At 38.7% G+C, this 13,425-nt stretch overlaps 1 protein-coding gene, 1 long non-coding RNA gene and 1 pseudogene across 3 annotated transcripts in view; 2 read left to right on the forward strand and 1 right to left on the reverse strand.

The window, feature by feature from the left end:
* Window positions 1–6: 6 nt before the first annotated feature.
* On the forward strand, window positions 7–5,193 carry LOC147871586 (DNA polymerase alpha catalytic subunit-like). The gene is made up of 3 exons (XM_087360522.1): window positions 7–1,390; window positions 1,633–2,600; window positions 3,716–5,193. Exons 2-3 carry the CDS (start codon window positions 2,307–2,309, stop codon window positions 3,824–3,826), a joined length of 405 nt encoding a protein of 134 aa, XP_087216648.1. The 5' UTR covers window positions 7–1,390; window positions 1,633–2,306; the 3' UTR covers window positions 3,827–5,193.
* Window positions 5,128–13,425, reverse strand: part of LOC147871587 (uncharacterized) — a 14,022-nt gene continuing 5,724 nt past the window's right edge. The window contains exon 2 of the long non-coding RNA XR_015538532.1: window positions 5,128–5,426. This is a non-coding gene — a long non-coding RNA (uncharacterized LOC147871587). The remainder of the gene's footprint in view (window positions 5,427–13,425) is intronic.
* LOC147871588 (DNA polymerase alpha catalytic subunit-like) overlaps window positions 5,228–13,425 on the forward strand; it is a 24,347-nt pseudogene continuing 16,149 nt past the window's right edge. The window contains exons 1-4 of the transcript XR_015538531.1: window positions 5,228–5,348; window positions 7,225–8,002; window positions 8,850–9,030; window positions 11,822–12,075. The product of XR_015538531.1 is annotated as a DNA polymerase alpha catalytic subunit-like (transcript). The remainder of the gene's footprint in view (window positions 5,349–7,224; window positions 8,003–8,849; window positions 9,031–11,821; window positions 12,076–13,425) is intronic.

Consider the following 13,425-nt stretch of genomic DNA (forward strand, 5'->3'; position numbering starts at 1 on the left):
TACACTACATGGCACTACAATTCAAAAAACAGCCATCCTCATATTGCTCTCACTTTGAATTTTGTGCAACAATTGTATAAATCATTAGGTATTGGTGTGGTGCATTTTAGGGTTGAGAGGAATCTGGCTGTCAGTTCTAATACTGCTTGTACTAATAGTAGTCGCGTTCAATTCAATTCATTTATTAAAGTGCTTAACAACAGTCAAAAAGGCCAATAACAGCCAAGCACTAACAATACAAACATTACAATACCACAGAATAAAATACAGTCAGCACAGGAAGTGAATAAACAAAAAAATTAGTTGCTCATCTGTTTTTGATACAGTTAGTCTCTGCATACCTACTAGGTCTATCAGAGACTATTCTACCTTTACTGTACAACGTAATTTCAAGGCCAGTCCCTTTGCCAGATGTGCTTCTGCTGCCAATGCAGTCTGCAGGAGCATCGACATCTTTAACAAAGATCGTGTTTTGCTTACGGATGTCAGTCAGCTTTTTAAACAATAATCATCGTTTTTTTTTGTTTATTCATTTCCTGTGCTGACTGTATTTTATTTTGTGGTATTAATTTTATAAGTTTATTCTGTTTTGTTTTATTTAGTATTATTAATTGAATTACATGACTTAGGTATATTTAATTCATTTACTTATTATTATTATTTTGTAATAAATTAACACTGTACATTTATATATTTAGTTTATTTTTGTTTGTTTTTGTATTGTAAAATGTTTGTATTGTTAGTGCTTGGCTGTTGTTAAGCACTTTAATAAATGAATTGAATTGAATTGAATTGAAGTTCCTGACATTATCCATATCTTGCATATCATGGCATTGTTATTGATGCTTGGAAGTTATAAAGTAACAAGATGAGAGGTCATTGAATTTGTTTATTCTGGGTTTTGCAAAAAAATTAATTGTTTCTATGAAGTTTCACAAGCTATGAAAGCCTCAGAATAGTTTATAATTTTGTATGTGGACTGTCTTTGTTATATGGAGTCATTGGTTCAAATCATATTGTGTTGTAGTAACAACTATTAGAGCACATATCGCTAACAGGAAGTACCTTAGTTCAAGACCTGGTTACGAAGCTGTAGTGTGATGGGTTTTCTATTCCCCCTGCCATCAGTATTTCTCTTGGTTATAAATTGTAGTTGTCAGTAGTTGGTGGAGTACTGTTAAATAAGTCGCTCTGTGTTTCTCAGGTAACTGTGATGAAACCAGAACATGTTGCCTTCTCCTTCCCCTCCGCCACTTGAGGTGATGACATTGAACATGAACATGTGCACAGTGCTCCATCCTACGAGTGGTCACGATTGGTTGCCTGGTTCATAATGGCTTCCATGTGGACAGAGCACCTCCTCATCCTCCATTCCAGCAGCACTTCTGTGGTTAGTATAATCTCTGTTATTAGTTCAGTTTTATTGAACATGTGGAAAGGTATTTTTTATATTTATTTAGTGTTACTGTTGATAAAGTTGAAGTACTTGGAAACAATAGTAATCAGATTTACACTTTGTAATTCATACCTGTCATTGATATGTGTTTTGCTATGAAGGATAAGATCTGTCCATTTCCCTGGTTCACTTTACCGCCAAGGAAAGATAACTTATTTTAAATTTGTGATTTATAGCAGATATGACCGCCACGGTGGTCTGGCGGTTAGAGCGCTGGCCTTGTAATCCTGGGGTCTCGGGTTCGAATTTATAACTTGTGTTGGGCAAGGCCGTGGTCTAGGCAACACGGAGTTTTCCTCCGTGGCATCCCAACAATTACTCCATTCACACACAGAAGAAGGCAATGGCAAACCACTTCTGGATCATCTGCCAAGAACGTATATGAACAGGTCCCAGTCCGAGAAAAGGATGGAAGGATCCTGTTCATATGGACCTGTCGTCAGACAGAACACTAAATAAAAATAATAATAAAGCAGATATGAGGAAGTATTTTTACTCGGGGGCTGGATAGAACTATTTCTATGAGACCTTAGGCCAGAAGGCCTAATTCTCTACTTCAGAAACTGTTGAAGAGTTACCAGTTTTTCTTCCCGATCGACTGTAATTTATAGATTATCAAGAGACATAAAAATTACTCTGTTAATAATTAATATGGACTTTATATTCTGAACTCTGATTTGTGGTCTCCAAATTATACTTCTTATGCAGTGAGTCTCACTTGACTTTGTGTTTAATTGTAGATATAATAAATTACCATAATAATTAATGGGCCACTTGAATTTTTCTAGAGGCCACAGTTTTTTCACCCCTGCCTTTTAAAGATTAGAAATCATTGCAGAAATTGAATCGTATGATTGTAAACAGTGAAGGCGAATTTATATTATGCTCTGGTACTCGACCATCGGACGTAGCTCGGCCATTTGACTTCACTGCTGCATCAACGAAGTTAGAGAAGGTGGACACTGAACGCCCACTGTTGGGGTTCTTTCTGGCAAAACTACACAAGTTTGACCCTGACGTGACTGTGGGCCATGATTTGTATGACTATGGGTTGGAACTCCTTGTGCATCGCATGAATATTAACAAGATCCCACAGTGGTCCAAACTTGGTAGACTGCGCAGAGCTAATATACAGAGTGGAAAGGTACTATATTTTGTTTATTCCTAACCTAAGTCACTCATTTATAAGAGGATTGTGCTGTGGCAAAGAAGTCATCATTTGGGACATTAATCATTATTTTCATTTTGAGAAGAATGTGATGTGTGGGCGTCTAGTTTGTGATGTGAAAGTATCTGATAAAGTCTCGAAGCTACGATCTGGGAGCAGTATACATATTTAGAACTGTTTTCACAAGGTTAATGTAGGAAATGCTTTATTTTTGAATTGTCTGTGAAAGAGAGAAAGTTTAATTAGATTTAACAAATGCTTTTCACACTCTAGCACAAGAAAAGTACTCCTTATTGATCCATCCATATTTGTAAGTTTTTCACAACACTGGGACTGGAATAACGCATACGTGGGTATTTTTTAGGCATCCAATCATCCAGGCAGATTTGATCCCAATTTTCTCGTGCTGATTGTTAATAGTTGAAATTTAATGGGGTGAGCGATCGCTTCCGTAGTGATGATGGAAGTGTTATCTCTTGTTTTGGCCTGTATAGAATCAACATAAAATGCACACTTTACAATGCTTATTTTGAATAATATTTGTTTTAATTAGTGATGTAATAAACTTGCTTTGCACTTTTCCCCTTGAGATAATTTTGAAGATTATAAGTTGAAAACATTGCATATGGAAAATCAATTACATCCTTTGTGTGTTTGGGATCATGAAAATGAACACTATACAAGAATACGTTCTGTCTGTTTGAACATTATAAAGGAATTTCATTAGTATTAAAAATATATTAAAATAGACCGTCAATCACAATATAAGATAATTAAAAGATTAAAATATCATTTTACGTTCCTTATCGAGTACTCGATTTACATGTGGAACATTTACGACATGTTTCGGCTATATATAGCCGTCATCAGGTGTTATGTTATAAACTTTTTAACTGAATTACTGATTTTTACTAATTTTAATGAAAAGAATGAAAACTAAAAATCATTAAAATTAGTAAAAATCAGTAATTCAGTTAAAAAGTGCTGTGGTGCTCCATTTTTACTAAGTACTTGACATTTTCATGGCTTTCGGAGTGTTTACGTTTCTCATGGAGATCTTCGTAACGTGAAACGTTCATATTTCACGCTAGGTTCTGCATGTGAAAGAAGATGAAAACGTCGATGTGACAACTGATGAAGTGAAACGATTTTATTATGGTTCATCTCGGTCACTTCTACAAATCATCTCGTGCACCATGTAGCATACTGCTTATATTGTTCGACTCCTGTGCCTCTTGCTTTGCAGATCACAAACGTAGCAGGTGGGTTCAACATCATTTATGTAGAAAATTCATGAGACTAAAGGAATGTAGTTTTATCTTTCTCCCTTTGTAGCAGTTCTGTGTGTTACAGTATCACCTTGAGAATAGTCGTAGCCACAAAATTAGTTTGTGGAAATTTATTTACAATTTGCATCTGGAGGATTTGTTTTCTGTTATGGAAGAGTTATGTATCTGTTCCACTCAATGGATTAGGCAGTTTTTCCCCTGTTGGGGGGTGGATGCTCAGAAAGGAATGAATCCTTACTGCTACGTGCATTCACAGAGAAGAACTTCATTGTACCTGACAAGCAATATGGAAAGAAACCTGTTCAGAACATGGATGATAGATCGAATGGGCGGCACCAGAAGAAAGGCAGATCTGTGAAGAGGAAGCCTGCATACATGGGAGGTCTTGTTCTAGAGCCTCAGACAAGCTCATTCTGCTTATTGATTTAAATTCGCTGTACCCCAGTATTATACAAGAATATAACATCTGTTTTACCACAGTGAACCTTGGTGTGACCCGAGCCAGTAACGAAAATGAGGTACAGTTGTAAGTGTTGATGTTTCTTTTTTTCACAATCATTCTTCACAGCATTAGGTTTAGTGAGCCTCTCGGTCATATTAACTTGAAAGTAAATATTACATCATTCAGTTGTTAATGAATATATGTATTTATGCTTCTCCGGTTTCTCCGTGGCATCCCAACAATTACTCCATTCACACACAGAAGAAGGCAATGGCAAACCACTTCTGGATCATCTGCCAAGAACGTATATGAACAGGTCCCAGTCCGAGAAAAGGATCGTAGGATCCTCTTCATATGGACCTGTCGTCAGACAGAACACTAAATAAAAATAATAAATAATAAATAAGTAAAGTTGCTAACTTTTGAGCCCTTACCAGCAGTTTCTTCATCATCAGCATGATGAATATCCAGTCTCCTGACCCACAATCATTTAACTCTCTTAGTGCCAAGTCATTTTGTATAAAATTCAGACTTTTTATTTTGGAAATAACAGAGAAATCTTTCATTTTTGTAAGAATACATTTTGTACACTATCTGCTAAAAGAAAGTGTAATGTTTAGTATACAAGATAATTGATATTGTTTTTGTTACGAATTTTACATTTTAAACTTTGAAACGGAAGAAAAGTTTTTAAGCAACACGTACTAATCCAGTAGGATTTGAGGTTTTCATGGCTGTGAGTCTGAAGATGGCTGAAACAATTTTACATCTATACAGTGCACATTATATGTATTGTGTATATTATTTATAATATAAAGTCAAATTTGAACATGAATGGACTTATATACTTATTGGATAATGTCACAGGAGCTGCCAAGTCCTGGGCCGGAAGCTGGGATCCTTCCGACAGAAATCCGTAACTTAGTCGAAAGTCGGTGTGAGGTCAAGAAGTCGATGAAGAATCCTGACCTTTGCCCAGATGTGAAAATGCAGGTGAGAATTAACAGTTACTCAGTGTTAATAATTTTACTTTTCTGTCATCATAGATGGAGCATCAGCAAAAAATTCTCTCTGTAATGTAAAACAGAAAAAACCTTACTAATATGCTCGTAATACAACCAGCTTCAACATGTTCTTTGGGGCATCAAGAACAGGAATTACTGGTCAAATTTAATTTATTTTAAGATATTGTAGATGCGTCATATTGTGATTTATTTAAATAGTATTAAAAATATATTAAAATAGGCCGTCAATCACAATATAAGAATAATTAAAAGATTAAAATATCATTTTACGTTCCCTATCGAGTACTCGATTTACATGTGGAACATTTACGACATGTTTCGGTTATATATAGCCGTCATCAGGTGTTATGTTATAAACTTTTTAACTGAATTACTGATTAATTACTTATATTGTGATTGACGGCCTATTTTAATATATTTTTAATACTATTTAATTTATTTTATTATTCCAGTATAACTTCTACTTTATTGTACAAAACCTAACATAATATAAACGCCCCCCCCCTAAGGATTATTACCTGAGACAGTTGATGAAATAGTTCATATTTTGCATAGTTAATTGAAAAATAATTTATGCATCTACAGTAATATTTATGCTGATGATGATCTTTATCAGCGATATAATTTATGAACATATGCAGTGCATTATTTATACTGATGATCAGATGTGTCGGTAATAATTTATCTGTAGACATCGAGATCATTTTAGTTAGAGATTGACTGTCTTCTGGGTTGTTGCGCCGTGTAGTATAGTAGAAGTTCACTAATACTTGATAGATCCTTTGCTGCCTCTGAAACGTCGGTAAACTTCTTCCAGACCACAACAACCCAGAGGACAGCCGTCTTCAGAACGAAATCTGTGAAAACCTCAAATGCTACATCGTTTTAGCTAATTAAGTGAACTGCCTCAACAGTGTTATGTTCTACCTTGAGTAGTTCAGTAGCAGTTTCCAGTTTTGTTTTTCTATGTTTACGGCAGTGTCAGACGTAGATCGATCCCGTCCTGAGCCACGCCTCGTCTCTTTAATATTGATTTTAATATTTTTTCCCCCTATACCTGCCTAGTTCTCACCTATACTTGAGTTTTCCAGCTAACATTTTTTATGTTTTTATTATCTTATTCTTGCCCGACACATGTCGAGACCATCTCATCCTACTTGGTTTAATCAAAGAATGTTGAACACGTAAATTGTAAGGTTTAGTGAGTGCTGGGGAAGAAGCCACAGATCTTGTACTCTAGTCCTGTTTCAGTGTAACATTCGTCAGATGGCATTGAAGTTAACAGCCAGGGGTTTTCACACGCTCGGTTCTACGCTAAGCCACTTGCAGCGCTGGTCGCGGGTTTGTAGAATGTTGCCTACATGTTAGATGTAGAATATGAGAAAAGCTTTGAATGTAACTGTTCAACTTTCTGCAGTGGTGTAGTTGCTCTGTAGAGGTATTGGCAACATTTGATGTTCAGAAATATTTGTGATTGCTTTAACATCATTCCTTTATTTCCCATGAGTAGTATTCTGTAACTATTGCTTAATACATTCAAATCTGCAGTCAGGTACTTGTGACACAACTCTTTGGGGTTTTTGCAACTGAAATGTTTATATTACACATATTTAAACATCTGTTCTTGTAGTCTGTGTCACAATTTGTAGATGTTTCTGAGAATATACGAGGCTGGTCCACAAAGTAAGTTTCCCTGGGGCCGTTTACAGAAACAAAACACAATTTCATGCAAATGTTTATTGCAACAGATACAGCAAGTGTCCAGCTGTTTTTCAACACATTCGCCACCGGAATTGAGACATTTGTCATACCGTGGGACCAACTTTTGAATACCTGTGTCGTAGAAGTCTGCCGCCTGGGATTGGAACCACTGTGTGACAACCATCTCCGCCTCTCTGTCATTCTCAAAACGCTGACGCTGACCGGACAGGAATTTCTTGAGGTGTAGGAAAAGATGGAAATCACTGGGAGCGAGGTCCGGGCTGTAGGGTGAATGATTAAACACCTCCCAGCTGAACTCCTGCAGGAGACTTGCTGTCCGTCGAGCCGTGTGCGGCCTAGCGTTATCACTGACCGCACTTCACAGTCGGCGGGAGCTGGAATAAGAACCTCCATCTTCAACAGCTGCAACGATGCTACTGTGAGAACGCGGGACGTGCCGTTAGTGCATGCGCCATGCTACGTCATTGCTCTATCACATACGCACAGTCGCTTCGCGCAATATAAGGTTTGCTAGCTGTGGGACGAGTGGGAAACTTACTTTTGGGACGCGCCTCGTAGTATTAAGAGAACATTTTGAGGCAGAAGCAAAAGAATCTCATTGTGATGTAAATACTGCAAATTGAATTACAAATATGTGGTTGCAGAAACGTGCCTGTATGGAAAAATGGCTCGACTGCAGGGGATAGTTTTCTGAATTTTTTAGTTGGTGTTATAGTTTTCAGACTCATTTTTTATTTTTTTTTCCTCCTCCTTTTATTAGCTAAAGGCCGGGAGATTTTTATGAACACCAAGGATCTTACGGAGAAAATGAACTTCCAGGTTATTTATGGAGATACAGACTCTATCATGATCAACACAAACTGTTTGGATTATGACCAGGTCGTCAGGATAGGCCACAAAGTAAGAAACAGACAAGCCAAATAAGACGTGATTCTCGTTTATAAAGGCCAGGCCTTGAACAACATTTTCATTCTTCCATCCTGTTTGTTATGCTTCAGCGTGAGCAAAGGCCACCTTGTGGGTACATTCAGCTTGTCTGTTTTTGTGTGTTTCAGTGGTCATATAAACTATTTGTTCTGCCTTATGAAATTTTTGTGAAATTTGGCGTACGCATTGAGCCGTCGGAGACTTCATCAGACTCGTACGTTTTAATTTCCCACGGTTGGTACTACTAACATGACAAATGCTCAAACTTGTTAGGTGGGATGACAATCCGCTGTGATGGCGTCTTTGCCAAAGGTGGGCGCTGTTGCCCGCGAAGGTTAAGTCTGTGTGCTGAATGGATGTAATAACATTTGGCGTAAACATGGGATTGGAGGCTACACCAAACTCATTCTTTCTAACTTCCTACGGTCATTAATGTGAGTTTGATGTTCAAATATGATGATTATCTGCATTTTTATGTATTTGTTTTGCCATGTGAGTTATGAGTTGTTTTATCCTTTTTTCACTGTTTGTTATACAGGAACTGCTATGAGAAATTGCATGTTACGACAACTGATAGTGCACAATGTTGCACTCAGAAGGTGCACGAGTCATCAGAATTACCTGCACAATTGCCTATCCTAATTTTGAGATTTTTAAATTGGCATAAACGATGTAATGTAATGTTTATCCTCATAAGTGTGAAACGCGTTCCGTACGGCGTCATTTCCCATTTAACACGTGACGCACGACGTTTGAATATGAGGTGACTTCCAGCGGCGTGGCATTAATTTTCATGCTTTCCTTTCCATTCTTCTCGCAGATCAAGGCAGAAGTGAACGAGCTATATCGGCAAGCGGAACTTGACATTGATGGTGTCTTCAAGTACATGTTGCTGTCACAATATCTGGGCTCGCCAGTGGAGAGCTCATCACGCGGCAAGAACTGAAGGGCCTGGGTGTTGTGCGTCGAGACTGGTCACAGCTGTCTGCTGAAGTTGGCAAGTAAGTTACATCACACCATGTGTTTCTTTCATTTCATTTCATACCAAGGAGAAGCTTTCAAAAATTGGTGAAAGTTTTTGATGCTCTTTTATGTATGTGTCCTGTGCCACTATAAAAGTGCTTGTGCTGTTTGACATCAGATTTTGCAGGTGTTTGTCAAGGAGAGAGAAAAATAATGGGGATTGAATAATGTGGTTTGCCTGATGGTCACGATAATCATGGAAAGTGAACTTAACTCTTGATTCGTACTCAGAAGGCATCTGTCCCATGCCTAAGTGTGATTAAATTTTTTTAATACTTTATACAGTGTGTTACTTTAATATTCAAACGCCTTGGTGATCCACTCGAATATGCAAAACTTCCTCTTAGAGATAAATAAATGTCCAGGTAATTACATGTTTGTAAGACTTGAGGTTCTCACAGCGGTGAGTATGAAGATATCCGTCTTCTGGGTTATTGCGCTGTGTAGTCTGGTCGATATTAACCAACGTTTCGGAGGTCATACTGCCTCCGTCATCAGAGTATGAAGATTTCTGTCTTCTGGGTTATTGCGCTGTGTAGTCTGGTCGATGTTAACCAACGTTTCGGAGGTCATACTGCCTCCATCATCAGAGTATGAAGATTTCTGTCTTCTGGGTTGTTGCGCCGTGTAGTCTGGTAGATGTTTACCAACGTTTCAGAGGTCATACTGCCTCCGTCATCAGGGCAATGAGTATGAAGATTTCTGTCTTCTGGGTTGTTGCGCTGTGTAGTCTGGTCGATGTTAACCAACGTTTCGGAGGTCATACTGCCTCCGTCATCAGAGTATGAAGATTTCTGTCTTCTGGGTTATTGCGCTGTGTAGTCTGGTCGATGTTAACCAACGTTTCGGAGGTCATACTGCCTCCATCATCAGAGTATGAAGATTTCTGTCTTCTGGGTTGTTGCGCCGTGTAGTCTGGTAGATGTTTACCAACGTTTCAGAGGTCATACTGCCTCCGTCATCAGGGCAATGAGTATGAAGATTTCTGTCTTCTGGGTTGTTGCGCTGTGTAGTCTGGTCGATGTTAACCAACGTTTTGGAGGTCATACTGCGTCCGTCATCAGAGTATGAAGATTTCTGTCTTCTGGGTTATTGCGCTGTGTAGTCTGGTCGATGTTAACCAACGTTTCGGAGGTCATACTGCCTCCGTCATCAGAGTATGAAGATTTCTGTCTTCTGGGTTGTTGCGCTGTGTAGTCTGGTCGATGTTAACCAACGTTTTGGAGGTCATACTGCGTCCATCATCAGAGTATGAAGATTTCTGTCTTCTGGGTTATTGCGCTGTGTAGTCTGGTCGATGTTAACCAACGTTTCGGAGGTCATACTGCCTCCATCATCAGAGTATGAAGATTTCTGTCTTCTGGGTTGTTGCGCCGTGTAGTCTGGTAGATGTTTACCAACGTTTCAGAGGTCATACTGCCTCCGTCATCAGGGCAATGAGTATGAAGATTTCTGTCTTCTGGGTTGTTGCGCTGTGTAGTCTGGTCGATGTTAACCAACGTTTTGGAGGTCATACTGCGTCCGTCATCAGAGTATGAAGATTTCTGTCTTCTGGGTTATTGCGCTGTGTAGTCTGGTCGATGTTAACCAACGTTTCGGAGGTCATACTGCCTCCGTCATCAGAGTATGAAGATTTCTGTCTTCTGGGTTGTTGCGCTGTGTAGTCTGGTCGATGTTAACCAACGTTTCAGAGGTCATACTGTCTCCGTCATCAGAGTATGAAGATCTCCGTCTTCTGGGTTGTTGCGCTGTGTAGTCTGGTAGATGTTAACCAACGTTTCAGAGGTCATACTGCCTCCGTCATCAGAGTATGAAGATTTCTGTCTTCTGGGTTATTGCGCTGTGTAGTCTGGTCGATGTTAACCAACGTTTCGGAGGTCATACTGCCTCCATCATCAGAGTATGAAGATTTCTGTCTTCTGGGTTGTTGCGCCGTGTAGTCTGGTAGATGTTTACCAACGTTTTAGAGGTCATACTGCCTCCGTCATCAGGGCGATGAGTATGAAGATTTCTGTCTTCTGGGTTGTTGCGCTGTGTAGTCTGGTCGATGTTAACCAACGTTTTGGAGGTCATACTGCGTCCGTCATCAGAGTATGAAGATTTCTGTCTTCTGGGTTATTGCGCTGTGTATTCTGGTCGATGTTAACCAACGTTTCGGAGGTCATACTGCCTCCGTCATCAGAGTATGAAGATTTCTGTCTTCTGGGTTATTGCACTGTGTAGTCTGGTCGATGTTAACCAACGTTTCAGAGGTCATACTGCCTCCGTCATCAGGGCGATGAGTATGAAGATTTCTGTCTTCTGGGTTATTGCGCTGTGTAGTCTGGTCGATGTTAACCAACGTTTCGGAGGTCATACTGCCTCCGTCATCAGAGTATGAAGATTTATGTCTTCTGGGTTGTTGCGCCGTGTAGTCTGGTCGATGTTAACCAACGTTTCAGAGGTCATACTGCCTCCGTCATCAGGGCGAAGATGTATATTCATCGCCCTGATGACGGAGGCAGTATGACCTCTGAAACGTTGGTAAACATTGACCAGACTACACAGCGCAATAACCCAGAAGACAGAAATCTTCAATTACATGTTTGTCAAAAAATGACTGCTGTTTGTAGTGAGAAAGAACTAGTGGGAGCAATACAACGTTTGCTGCTAATGCTAGTTCTAAACCTGCAGTGAACTCAGCGTATCATGTTTAATCGTGCTCGTTCAACTGTCAGTTTCTAATTGTCTAAATAGTTTAGTATGTGTCACTATTCATCTTCTTGTCAGGTACATTCTACAGCAGATCCTGTCAGATCAAAAAGCTGATGAGAGACTCTCACAAAAATCCATGGGCATCTGGAGAGACTGAGAATGACCCAGTGCCTCTGACATTGCTTACAACCACAAAGCAGCTCACCAAGAATCCAGAAGAGTACGCAGACAAGAACAGTTCGCCCCACGTACAGGTGGCGTTAAGACTTGATCGGCATGTTGGACGGAAATTGAAACAAGGCGACACTGTCACTTACATCATTTGTGAGGTGAGACTGAAGAGTGTTTTGTTGGTTGACATTTGAGATTCATGGTGTTGAGGTTGCTGCCTCCATTTTCATTTCTGCAGATGGAGGCAGTATATTCCTCTGAAGTGTTGGTATCTACCTAAAAGTCTGTATAGCTTCGCAATGCAGAAGGCAATATCAGGATTGTGTTAGTTGCTTTCTTATATCAGAAATGTAAAGAAACGACCATCGTTCAGGAGGCTATATTTTGAAAACTATATTTATAACCAAAATTTATTATCTTGAGCGAATATTACTAAAGTGATTACATGTTATGATGGAAGTGAAACTGTTTTCACTGAACAGAATTGAGTAGTTTGTTTCTCCAAAGTTAAATATTTAATTTCCCAGAATATTATTGTGGTTTATGTGTTAATTTTCTGTACTGTCCTGAGATCTTACGGAATGCTTGGGAATCACGGAAAGTAACTCAGAATGACAACATTAATAATATATCATGTTTTTTTTATAATTTTTTAGCATTTCACTATTGGGGATTATTGTATAGTCTAAACCAGGGGTGGCCAACCCAAATGATCTTTCAGGCCATTTTGGAAATGCATCATAACTCCGCGGGCCACATATAAAATTACGTATCCCCATATTAGATTTAGATACACTATAGACATTTTTTTGAGTGAAAAATTGAAACATAATGAGTTATTATTATTGTGTTTACTATTATTCTTACATGTAAACATAGATAATATAATAATAATAATGAATAAAAGAGGCAATATCTGTCATATATTCGCAAGAATATTATTTTAAAATCAAAGTTAATTTTTTCTCATAATTTCGACAGATAATTTTTGAATATATGGATGCACAAATAATGTATTTTTTTAATACATTGGTTTTCACTACTTTGGCCATTATAAAATAAATATATTTTGTAAAAGTGTGACGAATCTCGCGGGCCGGAAAAATATTCAAGGCGGTTTGGCCACCCCTGGTCTAAACTATGGAGGTTTTACTGTAGTTTTTAGTATTGGCTTTATAACATCCTACTTTGTTATTTTTCTGCATTGATGATAACTGCGCTTAGGAATATTGGACAAAGATTTCATCATTATGTTGAACTGTACCTTTTATAGGATGGAAGTAACCTTGGACACACACAGAGGGCTCCTCTCCTCCTAACTTCCTCGTGAGGAAGTTAGGAGGAGACTAAAATCCGGAAATGCTTGCTACTTCTCGGTTCAAAATATTTTGCCTTCCCGTCTGATTTCTAATGCTACGTTTACACGGCGAGAGTTGAGACCGGCAGTTGGTCTTCAGTCATGTATATGGAGAGAGGTATCGGAGGGTGTTCGGACGTTGAGAGAATGT

Source organism: Zootermopsis nevadensis, unplaced genomic scaffold (assembly GCF_977971745.1).
Source record: "Zootermopsis nevadensis isolate Lab colony 2312 unplaced genomic scaffold, Znev_1.0 Znev_ptg000045l, whole genome shotgun sequence".
Lineage (NCBI taxonomy): Eukaryota > Metazoa > Arthropoda > Insecta > Blattodea > Termopsidae > Zootermopsis > Zootermopsis nevadensis.

Coding starts and splice junctions, on each gene's coding strand:
- LOC147871586 (XM_087360522.1), top strand. CDS start 2,307: ATGATTGTAAACAGTGAAGGCGAATTTATATTATGCTCTGGTACTCGA. Junction 2,601..3,715: donor CTAATATACAGAGTGGAAAG/GTACTATATTTT, acceptor ATTTCACGCTAG/GTTCTGCATGTGAAAGAAGA.